At 43.1% G+C, this 15307-nt stretch overlaps 1 protein-coding gene across 1 annotated transcript in view; it reads left to right on the top strand.

Moving 5' to 3' along the window:
* C9H14orf39 (chromosome 9 C14orf39 homolog) overlaps positions 1 to 15307 on the top strand; it is a 323838-nt gene that overhangs the window by 248004 nt on the left and 60527 nt on the right. The window contains exons 14-15 of the mRNA XM_030213710.1: positions 1089 to 1300; positions 3646 to 3781. Coding sequence (XP_030069570.1) covers positions 1089 to 1300; positions 3646 to 3781 — 348 coding nt within the window. The remainder of the gene's footprint in view (positions 1 to 1088; positions 1301 to 3645; positions 3782 to 15307) is intronic.

Raw genomic sequence — 15307 nt, 5'->3', positions numbered from 1 at the left:
AGGATGCCCATCTCAGAAACGACCAAATCCAAGCCCTTTGGTCATGGGAGGAGCCAGCATTCGTAATGCACTGGTCCCCCTCACATGCCAGGACACCAACCGGGCACCCTAGGGGGCACTGCAGTGGACTTCAGAAATTGCTCCCAGGTGCATAGCTCCCTTACCTTGGGTGCTGAGCCCCCCAACCTCCCCAAAACCCACTCCCCACAACTGTACAACACTACCATAGCCCTAAGAGGTGAAGGGGGGCACCTGCATGTGGGTACAGTGGGTTTCTGGTGGGTTTTGAAGGGCTCACATTTACCACCACAAGTGTAACAGGTAGGGGGGATGGGCCTGGGTCCGCCTGCCTGAAGTGCACTGCACCCACTAAAACTGCTCCAGGGACCTGCATACTGCTGTCAGGGAGCTCGGTATGACATTTGAGGCTGGCAAAAAATATTTTTAAAGATTTTTTTTAGGGTGGGAGGGGGTTAGTGACCACTGGGGGAGTAAGGGGAGGTCATCCCCGATTCCTTCCGGTGATCATCTGGTCAGTCCGGGCACCTTTTTGAGGCTTGGTTGCAATAAAAAATGGACCAAAAAGTCGGCCAAGTGCTCGTCAGGGATGCCCTTCTTTTTTCTATTATCGGCCGAGGGAGCCCATGTGTTAAGCACGCATAATCGAAAGCCGATTTTGGGCGACCTCAACTGCTTTCTGTTGCGGGGATGACCAAAGTTCACGGGGGGCATGTCGGAAGCATACCGAAGGCGTGAACTTTGGTCGTCCCCGCAACGGAAAGCAGTTGAGGACGTCCAAAATCGGCTTTCGATTATGCCGATTTGGGTGACCCTTGGAGAAGGACACCCGATTTGTGTCGAAAATAAGCCTGATGATGAATGATTACCTGAGACATAGATGGCTGGAGTGCAGATTTCAAGCGATGTGATTTGAGCTGGGCAAAATAAATATAGAGAAATAGGATGAAAGCACAAAAAGAATCATTATTATAATGAAAAAATTGAAAAATGTATCACCACTTATTCTGTACAGAACAAATGCACAGAATACTGTAATTTAACAGTTCACATTTGTCTTCAAATTAAAGGACATACTTAAGAAAAGTTTAACACCAGAGGAAGAAACTGGCAGACTAGAGGAAAATTCTGACATTTTCTCAAGAACTCCTGAATGTCTTCCGTTTCCAAGATCTCCTGAGCAGTCTTTCTTTCCTATAACCTCGGTATCATCTATGTTTGTGCGAAGCTCTGAATCCACTGTGAATAAAGAACAGCTCTCTAAAACACCCACATCTGAACTGTAAGACAGAATTTTATGCTGAAATATAGAATAAAAAGATTTTATGGCTCAGTGGATATATAACCTTGGATATTGTATCAAATACAGGGACCAATGTACTATGATGTGCTAATAGGTGTTAGTATGCTTTTTAAAAGATGCTAGCACACTTTAATACATTAATCCCATAATTTACTACTAGCCGGTATAGTGTTAATCTTTGGTGGGAGATTATATATTGACCTGTTTTGAAAACTTAGTTATGGTTTGACCTTAAGATAGTTTGCGCAAGCCATGCTTTACTGTACTGATTGGGGGGGGGGGGGGGGCAGGATACAAGAAGTCTAATGTGGAAGGTACTTAATATGTACTAATGTAGTGTCTTCTGGACTTCCTACTCTTGGGAGAATTCTGTATAAAAAATGGGAATTCTATACACATTATTACCAAATTCTACCTAATTTTATGTATCAAAATAACACAATAAAATCATTGTCTTTAAGAAATAACTTTTTCTTTATTGCAGCTAAAATTATTTAATACTAAAGGTATAGAATTTTAATGTTTTTTACATAATTCGTTTAACAGTACTATAAAAGGACAGCTTAAGGCCTGACTCATCCCTGCCTGCCTTCAAATCCCCATCTATGCCCCTTCCCTAGACATGACTCCTCCAACATGTACTCAATCCCCCAACTTGCTCTTGCCGCCCCCTAAGTTTAATGCTCCAGCTTACTTTGTTCCCACTCTATCCTACCACTTAATCTTGCTACCTCGCTTGCTCTTTTCCCTAGGCTCAGCCTCCACCTCCAACTGAGTCTAGCTCACTCTTTTCTTTCTCAACAGACTCAGTTCCACCCCTGAGTTCCACCCTCACTCTTACCCCCCCCCCCCTAGACTCAATACCCCAGCTACCCTCTTTCTCCCTCTCCCATTCCTTGTCTCAAGGCACATCTCCCTGCTCTGTCTCCTTTGTCAGCCTTGACTCAGTCCCTACTACTTCCTCTTCCCTAGTTTTCTTCCAGCTATGGGACTGACCAGTGTTGGGGGTTGACCTCAGCATTATCTTCCTCTCCTGGCCATGGGACTGACATCAGTACTACCCTTCTGTTCTAGCCACAAGGCCAGCCTCAGGGCTACCCTTCTCTTTCAGCCATGTGGGCCAACATTGACACATCTCTTCTTAGTTAAGCTGCCTGGGCTGACCTTGGTGCTTTCCTCCACTTGCTACACATGCCAAGTTCAGTGCTACCTTCCTCAATCATCTGCATTGATTGACATCAAGCCTTCCCTTCTCTTCTGGCTGCATAGGCCAAACTTTACCAAATTCTGAACTTTAAATGGAGAATTACACTTAGGTGGAGAATTCTGCACAAATTCTTCATTGCACAGTTGTGCAGAATTCCCCCAGATATAAACAGTTCTGCTAGGGAAGATCACAATACTATCCAAATTTGCTTAGGGTACTTAAATTCATAAAGGTGTGACTGGATGAGTGAAAAGGTACTTTTAAATTTTAAACATATCTAATCAGGAATGGAAAAAATCAGAAAGTGTGGATCTTTGATTTTTATTTGCTTGTTTTAACTGTTAACTAAATTATGTGAAAAATTGGTAGTATTATTGCTGAAGATCAAAAGCTAGTTGCCTCAGGTATACACATTTGGAGTTTTCCGATGAGAAATTCCCTAGATCATTTCTAATTGCATACTGAGGAACCACAGTAGTAATGGTATTTTTATGTTTCATTAGCAGGATTTTACTTGGGTAAATCCTGAAATTCTGATCTGTTGATTAATACAGATATATGCAGTGTGTATTTTTTGTAGGAAAAAAGGTTCTGGTACTCATGCAGAGCCAACCTGGGGAGGGGGAGGGGGGCAGAATAACTTGGACTTATTTTCAGCTGGTATGTTATATGCAGCCATGCAACAATAGCTCTACCTGGAGAGTGGTTGCCTCTGACACTAGCTAAGGGTCACAAGTTTGAGGCTGGATGGTGCACCAATGGGAGGGGGAAAAAAACAAGCTAGGAGAATTTGAGTGTGAAATGTAATTGGGTAGATAGAGTATTTTTGTAAGACAGTAAAAAAATGGTGCCAGGGAGTACTGGCTAAAAAAAAGTCCTGGATATATGTATACAGATAGGTAAAGAAAGGGAACATAAGTGGATGTCCAAAGATACCTGTTTTTAAAAAGCCCTGGATATATGTATATAGATAGATAGATAGATAGATAGATAAAGAAAGGGAACAGAATTGGATATCCACAGATCTTATAGTCATGCTATAGAAGAAATCTTGATTCAGCTTTCAGAAAAGAAAATGATTAAGACTTTCTTTCTTTCTTTCTTTCTTTCTTTCTAGGGCAAATAATGTAGGATGTGAAGGACAAACTTCTAAATCACCTGCATTTTCCTTTCTCATGACCTCCACTCCAAAATCACCCCATTTTAATTTGTTTGAATCTTCTGTGTTTGAAACAACAAATTCATCAGACCAGGTGTTTATTATTCTTCATATTTTCAACCTAATTCCATTTTTTGTACATGAATTTCTTTTTCAGATATATGCGCAGTGCCGATGCTATGCCTTGTGCATGAATGCAGCGATTAACATGGTACCTGTCCAGCTTGTAGCCCTTGTTCAGCTATCCCAAGAGAAGAGGAAGGGACTGATATCACAGCAGAGCATCAGGCTGCAGGTCTTCCAGGTCCCTTTCCTCTCCCAGTGGCCATTGTCTGTTGGCCCATGTCAGAGGAGGATTATCTGTTCTTTGGTTAGTCATTCTGAGTAGGGCATGGCAGTCGGGTGGAGGGACTGCAAATAGTAGAACTACAGCCTTTTCCCTCCCTGCTGCCATGGAAATTAACTTGGTTGAACTGTGTGAAAGCTTCACCCACTTTGACCTACTCAAGCCCAGAAATTGGATCCCAGGCCCTCTGACTCACATTGTGGATGGGAAAGAGTAGGCTGCAAGGGGAGGGAGGCTTTTCCACTATAAGCATCCCAGGTGCATGAGAGTTTTACTGTCATAACTTCAGCTGAGTGGAACTGGAGAAGAGGCACTGGCTGAAACCTGATTTGTTCCAGGTTCTTCCTTTTGAGGCAGATGGTCTGGGTCCAGGTTGAGATGCTACTCAGATGGTCTACAACCAGATGTATGTTGAGTGCGTGTTGTCATCCATCTCTTCTCTGCCTTTGACATCTGCTTCCAGTTGGCTGGGCAGTTATAGAACTTTTGCACATATCAGTGGCGTAGCCACAGGTGGTTATGGCTCAGACCCACCCATCAGTAGCACATGTTTAGCAGTAGATGGTGAGGATCCCAAGCTCCGCCAGCTGAAGACTTCCCCCTGATGGTAACGAAAACGCTACTCTCCATGATAACTGGCACCTGCCATGCTCAGTTTTCAGCGTAAGCCTGCTGCAGACTGCCAAGGTAGAAAGAAGTGTTTTTGCGCCAGCTGAGATATTTTTTTCGTGGGGGGGGGGGGGGGGGGGGGGAGGAGAACACTTGGTGCCCACCCACTTCTTGCCCAGGCCCACCCAAAATCTGTTGTCTGGCTACGCCCCTGCTTGATACACCCCCCCCCCCCCTTGCAATTGTTAAAATACCAGCTAAGACATTTTGAACACAAATGGAGGCGATTCCCTCCACTACATTTTCATATAAAACAGCAGCTGTCTTATATAAAAAATCTATACAACAGGCTAAAAAGGACAATTACTCTAATAAATTCTCCAGGCCCTATACTCAGCCAGGCTTTATGGCATCTTGCACACTTTGACAATTTTGCTGGAATTCACAACTTTATCACCACCATCGGTGGACTCTGTTGCTACCATTTCTGTACAAAAATTGTCTTACTTCATTCTTTGCTTGGCTCACTACCTCAGATTACATCTGGGCCAATTGCTGTGCCTGACTCTTCTCCCACCTCATTTACCAGTAGACTCTCTGCTTTCAACCTTCCTTCACCGGCATCCGTATTAAAGATTCTCACTACAATCAGGGTGACCACCTCATGACCTTATCCCCTCACATTTCATTAAAAACATTTGCAGATACACTGCTCCCATATCTCTCTTCTACGATCACTAGTTTGGAATCAGGCCATTTCCCAGCTACTTGGAAACATGCATCGATTCCTCCCCCAAACCAAATCCCTTTCTCTGGGAGAAGCTCACCCTTTCAGTTTCCGTCCAATATCCAATCTTTCATTCGTATCAAAATTCACAGAGTCCATCATTCAAGACCAATTAACCGACTTCTTAGACAAGACTAATTCATTACATCCTAACCAAACTGGATTTAGGTTACAGCACCGAGACAGTTCTTCTGGGCATTACTACATACGTAAATCATCACTTGGCCCAAGATAAAACAGTACTCCTGTTATCACATGATCTGTCAGCTGCATTCGATTTTATTGATTATGATCCTCTGCTTAATCGGCTGAATGAAATAGCAATTACTGCTCATTGATTATTTATTAATTTTCCTATACCGTCAGTCACAAAACTCGTAGCCACCTGCCTGGGGTTACCTCGCAGCCACTTAGAGGGTCTATCTCCAGCTCAGGTCCGCCTGCACCTGCCGCTTGTGCTGTACATTAGCACCCTCCTCCCACCGACTGGGTCACAACCACGAGTCTCCTGCTCTCTAATTATCCCCAGTGATTTCTAGGTTACTGGAGCCACACTCCCAGTGGTCTCACAGTTCCCAGAAAGCACTCACAGACATAGCAGCCAACTTTTCAAAATGATTGGGGGTGCTGAAAATTTTTTTTTACAGGTGGTGCATCCCCCCTCCCCCTCCCTCTGAGTTCCAGGCCCCTCCTCCCTCTGAGTTCCAGTCCCTCCCTCCCTTCGAGTTCCAGGCCCCCCTCCCTCCCCTCTCTCTCTCCTTTCCCTCCCTCCCTTCAAGTTCAGGCCCCCCTCCCTTCGAGTTCCAGGGTCCCCTGGCCCCCTCCGAGTTCCAGGGTCATCCCTATGAGTTCCAGGGGCCCCCTCCCTCCGAGTTCCAGGGTGCCTCCGAGTTCCAAGACCCCCCTCCCTCCCTTCAAGTTCCAGGCCCCCTCCCTCTGAATTTTAAAAGTCATCTTACCTCGTCAGGGTTACGGCAACAGCAGCGGTGGAAAACGTGCAGGCTCAATGCTTAGTTCAGTCTTCCCTTCTCTCTCTCTCAGCTCTGGGAAGATCAGGACATATAACTGTTTTGTTTACTGAGCCTCAGCAAAGAGATCCTGCTCTCTTTTCTTCCTGGCTAAGACTGGAGCAAAAGCCAGTACTCTCCAAATGAAAATGAGCTCCTGGGCCAATCAGAACCCAGAACGAGAACATTTCAAACATATACTGCTTCTTGTTTCCTGTTTGTGTGCTAAAACTAAAGAAAGAACATTCATTTTCTCTGCAACAGCTTTACAGCAAAGAAACACCACCTGCTGGCCAAATAGGAGAAATACAGTTCAGAACATAATTTAGGCAGGAAGATATCCTATACATTTTACAGGCATAAAATACAGTTTCTTCACAGTCACTATTTGCATAGCAAAGGAATTCTGTAAAATAATAGGAAAGTAAAACAAGCATTCCATTCATACATGAAATATATCATTCAACTCCAAATTAAAATCAAACAAAACAACATAACCCCCCAAAATAAAATAAAATATCATAAAAACATATTCTAACATTTTCTCGCTGCAGGGTACTGCCCAAAGTGATTGAATAATAGGTGATATCCCTGGGATCCAAATGCCAATTGAAAAAAGTAGGGTTTTAAATCAATGCAAAAAAGAATGTGATCTTTCCAATTAAATTGGTTGGGATAGTGAATTCCACAGAGCTGGAGAAAGAAAATAAAAAGCAGAAGCATGTGTAGATTTGCAACAAGCCCTAGAAGGGTTTTCTTCATACCTTTCCGTTCGGACTAACACTGTAATATGGCAAGATACCCAGTTTCGAACCTACTCTCTCCCATGCGGGGTGCCACAAGGAGCCATACTTGTGTCCATCTTCTTTAATATATTTATGTCACCATTTCTTACACTTATATAGTCACTAGATTTGAAATCCACGCTGATGATATATAGATTCTCACTGTCTTGGACTATAATTCCACTCTTGACATTCTGGCATTAAATACCAAATTAGATCTTATTTCCCACTGGCTACTATCCCACAAATTGGAACTGAATCCTGATAAAACTCAGGTGCAGGCAATTACAGGTGTAGGGTCTATTCTACTTGTTAAATCAGTACTCTTCAGTATGCCTATTCAACCAGTTGAGAACTTTAAATACCTTGGAATAATTTTGGATTCCAAATTAACTTTTTCAGGACAGGTGTTATCAGTACTCAAATCAGGCTTTATGGCTGTTTGAAAATTAATATAATTCCATAGTTACCTAGATCATTAATTTATATACTTTATCCCACACTCTCATTGGTTCTCTACTCAACTATTGTAATGTAGTGTATGCAAGTTTTTCCAAATCTGAACTAAAGAGACTTCAAACATTACAGAATACAGCAATCGAGTCCTTTGCCATGCTAAATATAGACCATATCATTCCCTTACTTAAGAAACTGCATTGACTGCCAATAGAATATAGAATAGATTCATCTTCATTGACAATCCAATATGTACCAGTATGTCGGCTTCGATCTTTAAATGACAATTTTCTTTTTTCTTCTCAGTCCCTCGTGCTTATTGGGAGTCAGCTAGAAGAAACACTTTTTATTTTTTGGCCCCTCTTCTCTGGAATACCCTGCCTCTTTTTCTTTGTTCAGAACCATCCTTCAAAAACTTTAAGATATGCCTAAAAACATATTTATTTCAATCAAGCCTTCAGTGCTTTTTAGAATCCTACAGGGCCTCACGGCAAATGGTGTTTGAGTTAGGAACAGCTTGCAGTGCAACCCTCTCTCCAATTTGATCCACTCTTATCATTGCGATATAATTTTTACTATGATAACACAGTGTCCCATTGATTGTCCTTCTTCCACCAGGTCTCTGAGATGCCTATATTATCTACCTGTTCATTTAGTGCTATATACTCCAACTCTCCTAGCTTATTTTTTAGGCTTCTAGCATTTATATATAGATACTTCAAATTGTGTTTTTTCCTAGCATCTATAAGCTGCTTGGAAGTTGGCTTGGATAATTTGTATCCTTTACCCTGTTCCTATTAAACACTACTAGCTTTCTTTCACAATTATTGAAACCTCTCTATTAGGATTCCCTAAAGATCCTGTTTCAATAGTATCCTTGAAAAATGATATGTAACTGGTCGCAGTTTGAGCTACAGGATTTGTGTGTGACTTGACTTCCTGTACTGTGGGAACTTGTTACGTTAGGAGGATTTTCTGTTGGTGAGGAGCTGGAGAAGTGACATGGTGCACTGGGTTGTGCCCTGGATCAAGTTGTATCTACTAGCCATGTTTGTGAGGTTAAGCATGGGAGGTGTCATCCTTGGTATATCCTTGAGTTGCAGGAGCAGAAGTGTACACTGCAGAGGAAGGAGCATAGTTTGGGGCAGTGCCCCAATGTTTTTACACAGGCAGAGTATTTGTAATTGTTGGAATTGTATAAGTGGTCTGTTGTGCATGTGAAAGGTCTGTATTTTGATAACAGAATTGTCCAAGCCCCGTCTCAGGCGAAGGAGCTTTTTTCAGTGGTGAAATCTTTGGTTGTTTCTCCTCCTGATGAGGGTTTTTTTCCTTCTAATCAGTCGTTGGCTGATTTTCTTTTTTTTCAAACGAAAATGCGTAAGGCTGCTGTACTCTGTGTGGTGGATGGTATTGTCTTTGGAAAGAGCTGAATTGTGGACTGAATTTCAGCCTGTTGAGTCGCAGCAGGTAATGAGGGTAATTCAGGCAATTAGTAGTTCCTCTTTTGTTTTATATTTGTTTCTATCACAGTGATGAAGGCCTTGAGATCTGAGATTTTGGACTGTTTCAAGTTTATTAAAAGGTTTACTATCCCGCCCATCAAGTGTGTGTAGGTGGCTTACAAACTAATAAAAGGGAAGAAATAGAATACCACACACAAGACAGACTATCTAGACATATTGGCACAAAAGGAGCAGGGGAAGAACTACAATGGCTATAGGAAAGAAAGAAAAAGGGGAGGAAAAGGCATCAGAAAGTTACAACTTCCAGTATTTCAAACAACCTCGGTTAGTGCCCATAAGCTTCCAAAAAGAGGTAGGTCTTTAAATCGGTTTTGAACTGACCCAAAGTAGGAAGGTTCTTCAGACATGGTGGCAAGTGGTTCCAAAGCTGGGGAGCATGCACTGAAAAATGTTGGTTGAAGCTGTTGCCCCTGGGTCTTTGAAGCAGGCAGTTGTGTGTCCCTTGTTAAAGAAATCATCGTTGTGTGTGGAGCAGGTTGATAGCTTTCGTCCCATTTCTAATTTGTGCTTTTTTGCAAAGGTGTTTGAAAATTTTGTTCCAGTTGAATGATTTTGTGGAGCAACAGTCTTTGTTTGATCCTTGTCAGTTTGGTTTCCATTCCAGGCAAAATACAGAGACTCTTTTGCTTATGATACTTGATGAGATCCATCTTGGTTTTGGACAGGGCAAGCATATTTGTTGATCTCATTAGATGTAGCAGCTGCCTTTGATACCATTAGTCATGAGCTTTTGCTAGAGTGGCTTCACTCATTCGGTATCTCAAGTCATGTTTTGGCCTGGTTTCAGTCTTTTTGGGTGGACCGTTCTTTTCAAGTGGTACAACATACTTTTGTTTCTCAGTGGGTTCCTGTGGTGTCTGGTGTGCCAAAAGGTTCTTGCTTATTGTTATTGCTATTTAATCTGTTTATGCATCCTTTGTATCAGGTGCTAGCTGAACTTGAAGTCAACTGTCTTTATGCAGATGATTTGCAATTTTTCTTTGCCGTTCCTCCTACAGTGGAGAATACTGTTGATTTGGTGGAGAATTACTTTCGAAAAGTACAATTGTGGATGTGTGAGAATGGGTTATCTCTAAATGTGGCTAAAACGCAAATTTTATAGCTTTCCCGATTGAGTGAGCCATGTCCAGTGGCTGGGTTCACTTTGAATTCTATTTTTGTTCCGGTGGTGTCTGCTTCACAACTTGGGAGTACTTTTAGATATGAGGTTGTCTTTTAAACAACAGATAGCTTTTGTGGTTGACTGTTTTCTTCAAATTGCAATTGGTGTCTCGACTTTGGAATTTATTCTGTCCAGAGAATTTTCATAGTGTGCTGCAGAGTTATGTGCTACCTCATTTTACTACTACTACTACTTATCATTTCTATAGCACTATTAGACGTACGCAGCGCTTTACACTTGACTATTGAAATGCTCTGTGGTATGGTCTTACCCCTCAACGTTACAAGCTATACAGGTGGCACAGAACTGCAGCACGGCTTCTTATGGGTTTGAGTCGGAAGGTTGTAGGTACTTTTATATCAGATAATTACACACAAAAGCATTCTGGACTCGTTTGCTCAGGGCTATGACAGTACCTAATTGGCCCTTAGTTCTGCTAACTAGATTTACCAATGAAAGGAACAATGGCACAGATGGAATAAATTATTATTTATTATAAATATAAAAAAATATATGTGGAACATTGCAAAGCAAATTACAAAAATAAACTTGTACTACCAAAAATATAGATTATCACCAAACTATATTTATTTATTTATTTATTTGTTACATTTGTATCCCACCTTTTCCCACTTATTAGTAGGCTCAAAGTGGCTTACATAGTTCCGGAGAGGTGGTTACAGACTCCGGTTTGAACAAATACAGTGTTGGGGTACTGTTACAGTGACAAATACAGTAAAGAAATATCAGTAAATAGGTTGGGGTGGTTCAGCTCAATCAAAATGCTAGGGAGTGATCGTGTGTCGGGGTTGAGTACTGTCCATTTCCTGATTAAATTGCCATATTTTATTATTCGGTATTTATGTCAGATCTGTGTGGTATGCCTTCTTGAAAAGGTGAGTCTTTAGGTTTTTTCGGAATTCAAGATGATTATTCGTGGATTTCAGGTGTTCTGGTAGTGTAATCCAGAGCATATGTAGGAGAAACTTGATGCATATGTTGATTTATACCTCAGGTTTTTACAACTTGGGAAGTGAAGAATTAAGTACGTTCTGGCTGATTCAATTGTGTTTCTAATTAGTAAGTCGATTAGTTCAGTCATATATATATATATATATATATATATATATATATATATATATATATATATATATTTATATAAAACGCACCTCCAACGTTCTAATGAAGCCTCACTTTCCCAACGTTCTAAAAGTGAGGCGGCAGAGACCACTTTTTCTCCTTGAGTGTCTGCCCCGCCCACGCGTCCAACGTGATGACGTCGAGGGCGGAGCACTGACTCTCAACGAATTGCAACAGCGGTCAGTGCCCCCCCACCCCGAAGCATCACCCAAGCCCCTCCCCTGCTAATCTGCAAGACACGCAGGGGGAGAAGTAGGCAAACACGCGGAGCATGTTTGCCTATTCCTCCCCCTGCCCACGAAACAACTCTAATCCCCCCCACCCGGCGCATCACCCCAGCCCCTCAGCAATGGCGCATCACAAAGCGCATACCCCCCCCCCCCCGGCGCATCACACTACTCCCTCCCCCCCCCCCCCCCCGGCGCATCACCAAGCCCCTATCCCGTCGAGGGTGGAGCAATGACACGTGCGCGTGCGACTGGAGCGAGGTTGCTGCCGGGAGCAGAGGGCACAAAGAACATGCGTGTGCGCATTGAGCGGCAGGTAACGGCTGGACCCTGTGCCTCTGATCAGGGTGGGAGAGCGGATGGGATGCCGCTGCCGCCATGGCGGAGCGGGAATGAAGCAGTGGGGGAGCGGGGGTTGGGGGACGTGCAACCGGCGGCGCAAGAGGACCAAGAGTGAGCACACCCACCGTACCGGGTTCCACCGCCGCAGTAGCTGCTACCACAACCACCGCTGTCGCTCCTTCCCCCTACCCGCAGCCCGCCAAGCCTGTCAGCATCAGCTCGTGCGCCCGGCCCGTGCACATGAACCTGTACGCTCTGGGAACTGCCAGTACTTCCTCATCCTACCCTACCTCAAGTATTCTTACATATCCTCCCCCTTCTCCTCCCTCCCGGTTCGTCACATCTTCTCTTTCCTTCACTGTCGACAGCTATTGTTGCATATTCTCTTCCCTCCTCCCAAGACTGCTATCTCCTCTCTCTATCCCCTACCTCAGGGGTTGTCACGTCCTTCTTCTTTCGTAAGTTCTGTTAATTTTTAAGAAGTCCCTGTCCTGATGAGCTTACAGTATAGGTGGGTACCCGAGGCAACAGGAGATGAAATAGCATGCCATCTTGAAACCCTACGGTTTTGTGCATTGCCTCTTAGTGATCCAACTGATTTTCTTCCTGTCTTCTTGCTTTCAATGCACTTAAAGTTCCCAAGGCATGTTGATGTGTGAAGTAGGATCTGATCTCATATGCTATAACCACTAGGCCATGCCTCCCTCTGCCCATATTGGTATGTATGCGTGCATATTTGAATGTATTTACACTGTTTTTGAAGAAATTTCACTGAAAGGGGCGAACAGCAAGAATACGATGGACATAGGCAGTAGATAGTTTCTGCATAGTAGGTTCTTCTTCAGCGGCTGTCACTGCTTCCCCTTTTCTTTCTAGCATTCCGGGTGTCTAATTTTTTTGTCCTTCTCCCTCATACAGATATCACTGATTATACAATAAACTCCACACACACTTACTCAACCCCACACACCAACTTTCACACACTCTCCATCACTTCCACACACACACAATCTATCTCCGTGACACACATGATCTTTCAATCTCACACAGAAAAACACCGCCACACCCCCTCAAAAACACAGCAAAAAACACACACACATACACAGAATAAAGCACCACACTAATACCAGCCAGCAACAACACGGCCAACCCACCCCCCCCCCCCAACAAACCTGACCCCCCCCCCCCTCCAAGCCCCCTGCAACACCCTCTCAGTTCATCACCCCCCTTCCCCCCTGTCATTGTGAGACACACAATAACACAAACACTCGCCCTCAACCTCCCAGCCCGCCCCACCCTCTCTCACTTACACACATACACGAACTCTCCCTGTGACCCACACATAGACACTCACACACACAATCTATCTCTTTGGGCAGAATTCACAATGCAGAAGGGTAGCTAAGGGAAGTACAAGGGAACAACGGAAATTGTCCCCCATACACTCTCACACAGTCACTCGCACACACACTCTCTCAAACATACACACTCCAAGGAAAACCTTGCTAGCGCCCGTTTCATTGTGTTCAGAAACGGGCCTTTTTTACTAGTGTATATATATACAGTATATATAGTAGTACAAGTTTATTTTTGTAATTTGCTTTGCACTTTGCCATATAGAAACTAAATAACTGTGTATAAGAGATTACAACAAATATATATTGTGCAAAATAGACACTTAGCAGCTAGTAATTTACTACAGACCACAAATCCAGAGATAAAAGTCTAGACTAACTAAACCCTGAACCATAGGTAGTATATCCTCATATCTCACCCTGCAGTCCATATTTCAGACTTTTGGTAAATGAAGAATCGGATTCTACTGTTGAGACTCTAGCAGAATTTGTGAGTCTTATCTCAGTCCAGGAATAAAGTTCAAGGTCTTGACTCAGTGTACTGCTCACAGTCTTTTGGGTAAGATCTCAGTGTTGCTGCGGAACTGACCTTGTTAGCTTAGTACAAGGAATTCATTTCACTGGTGTTTAGAAATCTCTCTCTCTCTCTCTCTCTCTCTCTCTCTCTCTCTCTCTCTCTCTCTCTCTCTGTCTCTAAGAACCATCTGTCCACCAACAGGTCTTCAGTTCTTCACCTTTCTCTTCTTCATCTTCATTCCAACATTGGCACCATTCTGGGTCAGATAATACTTATGGACCAATCACAAACGGTGTAATTCTGTCCAGCAGAATTCATGGTCATGAAGAGAGGCCTTGTTATTAGCAAAGAAACTCTTATCAGATGGTAAACTTTCCTCTTAATTCTCATTAAAAACTTGGAGCCATGGTCTTTGTGAGATAAGCTCTTCCAAGGAGATAATGGGAGGCTAGTTTGTAGTAAATTACGTGTCCTTGGATCAAGTCATCATGATATGCCCAGCAGTAATTTTCCTTTGTACAAAAGCTGGTTTCTGATGGTTTCAGATGTATTCAGGGCACAGGCTGTAGAATCCATATTGGTTATAAAAGAATGATTCAGGCTTGTATAGGTCCCAGACCAGCAAAGGTGAGATAGCAGGAAAATACCCCTAAAAGGTACACAATTATGCCTCAGTTGATGATATTGCATTGGTTACCTGCGGTGCAGCATATTGCGTTTAAACTCGTGTTGTTGGTATTTCAGGCATGCCAGAGTGTTGCTTGCAGACCTATTGTCCTACAAGGGTGTTGCAGTCTCAAGATTTGTATTTGTTGGTTGTTCTTTCGTTTCATCAGGTGCTTTTGGAGAAAATTCAAAACCGAGTTTTCGTGGTTGCTGGCCACCATGTATGGAATTCTATTCCTGTAGCCATGCCCCAGCTTTCTTCTGTGTCCCAGTTTAAAAAGCAGTTGAAAACCTGGTTGTTTTGTAAAGCGCTTTCTTGAGGGGAAGGTTTGAAGGATTTTTTGGGACATTGGGTATTTGTATGTTTTATTGTTATACTTTATTGCACTCTGCTTAGATGTTTGAATAGGTGGACAATAAATGTATTAAATAAATAACTGCTTGACACTGAACCATGCAGCTTCCCCCCTCCCCCCTCATTTTAGTTTAAAAGCTGCTCTATCTCTTTTTTAAATGTTAGCACCAGCAACCTTGTTGTAAGATGAAGTCCATCCTTTCAGAACTGGCTCGCCCTTTCCCAGAATATTGCCCAGTTCCTAAGAAATCTAAATCCCTCATCCTTGTACCATCGTCTCAATCATGCATTGAGACTGCAGAGCTCTGCCTGTTTCTTGGGTCCTGCACATGGAATTGGGAGC

Source organism: Microcaecilia unicolor, chromosome 9 (assembly GCF_901765095.1).
Source record: "Microcaecilia unicolor chromosome 9, aMicUni1.1, whole genome shotgun sequence".
Taxonomy (NCBI): Eukaryota; Metazoa; Chordata; class Amphibia; order Gymnophiona; family Siphonopidae; genus Microcaecilia; species Microcaecilia unicolor.
Note: the sequence above shows the minus strand (reverse complement) of the source record. Positions and strands in the feature narration are given on the sequence as shown.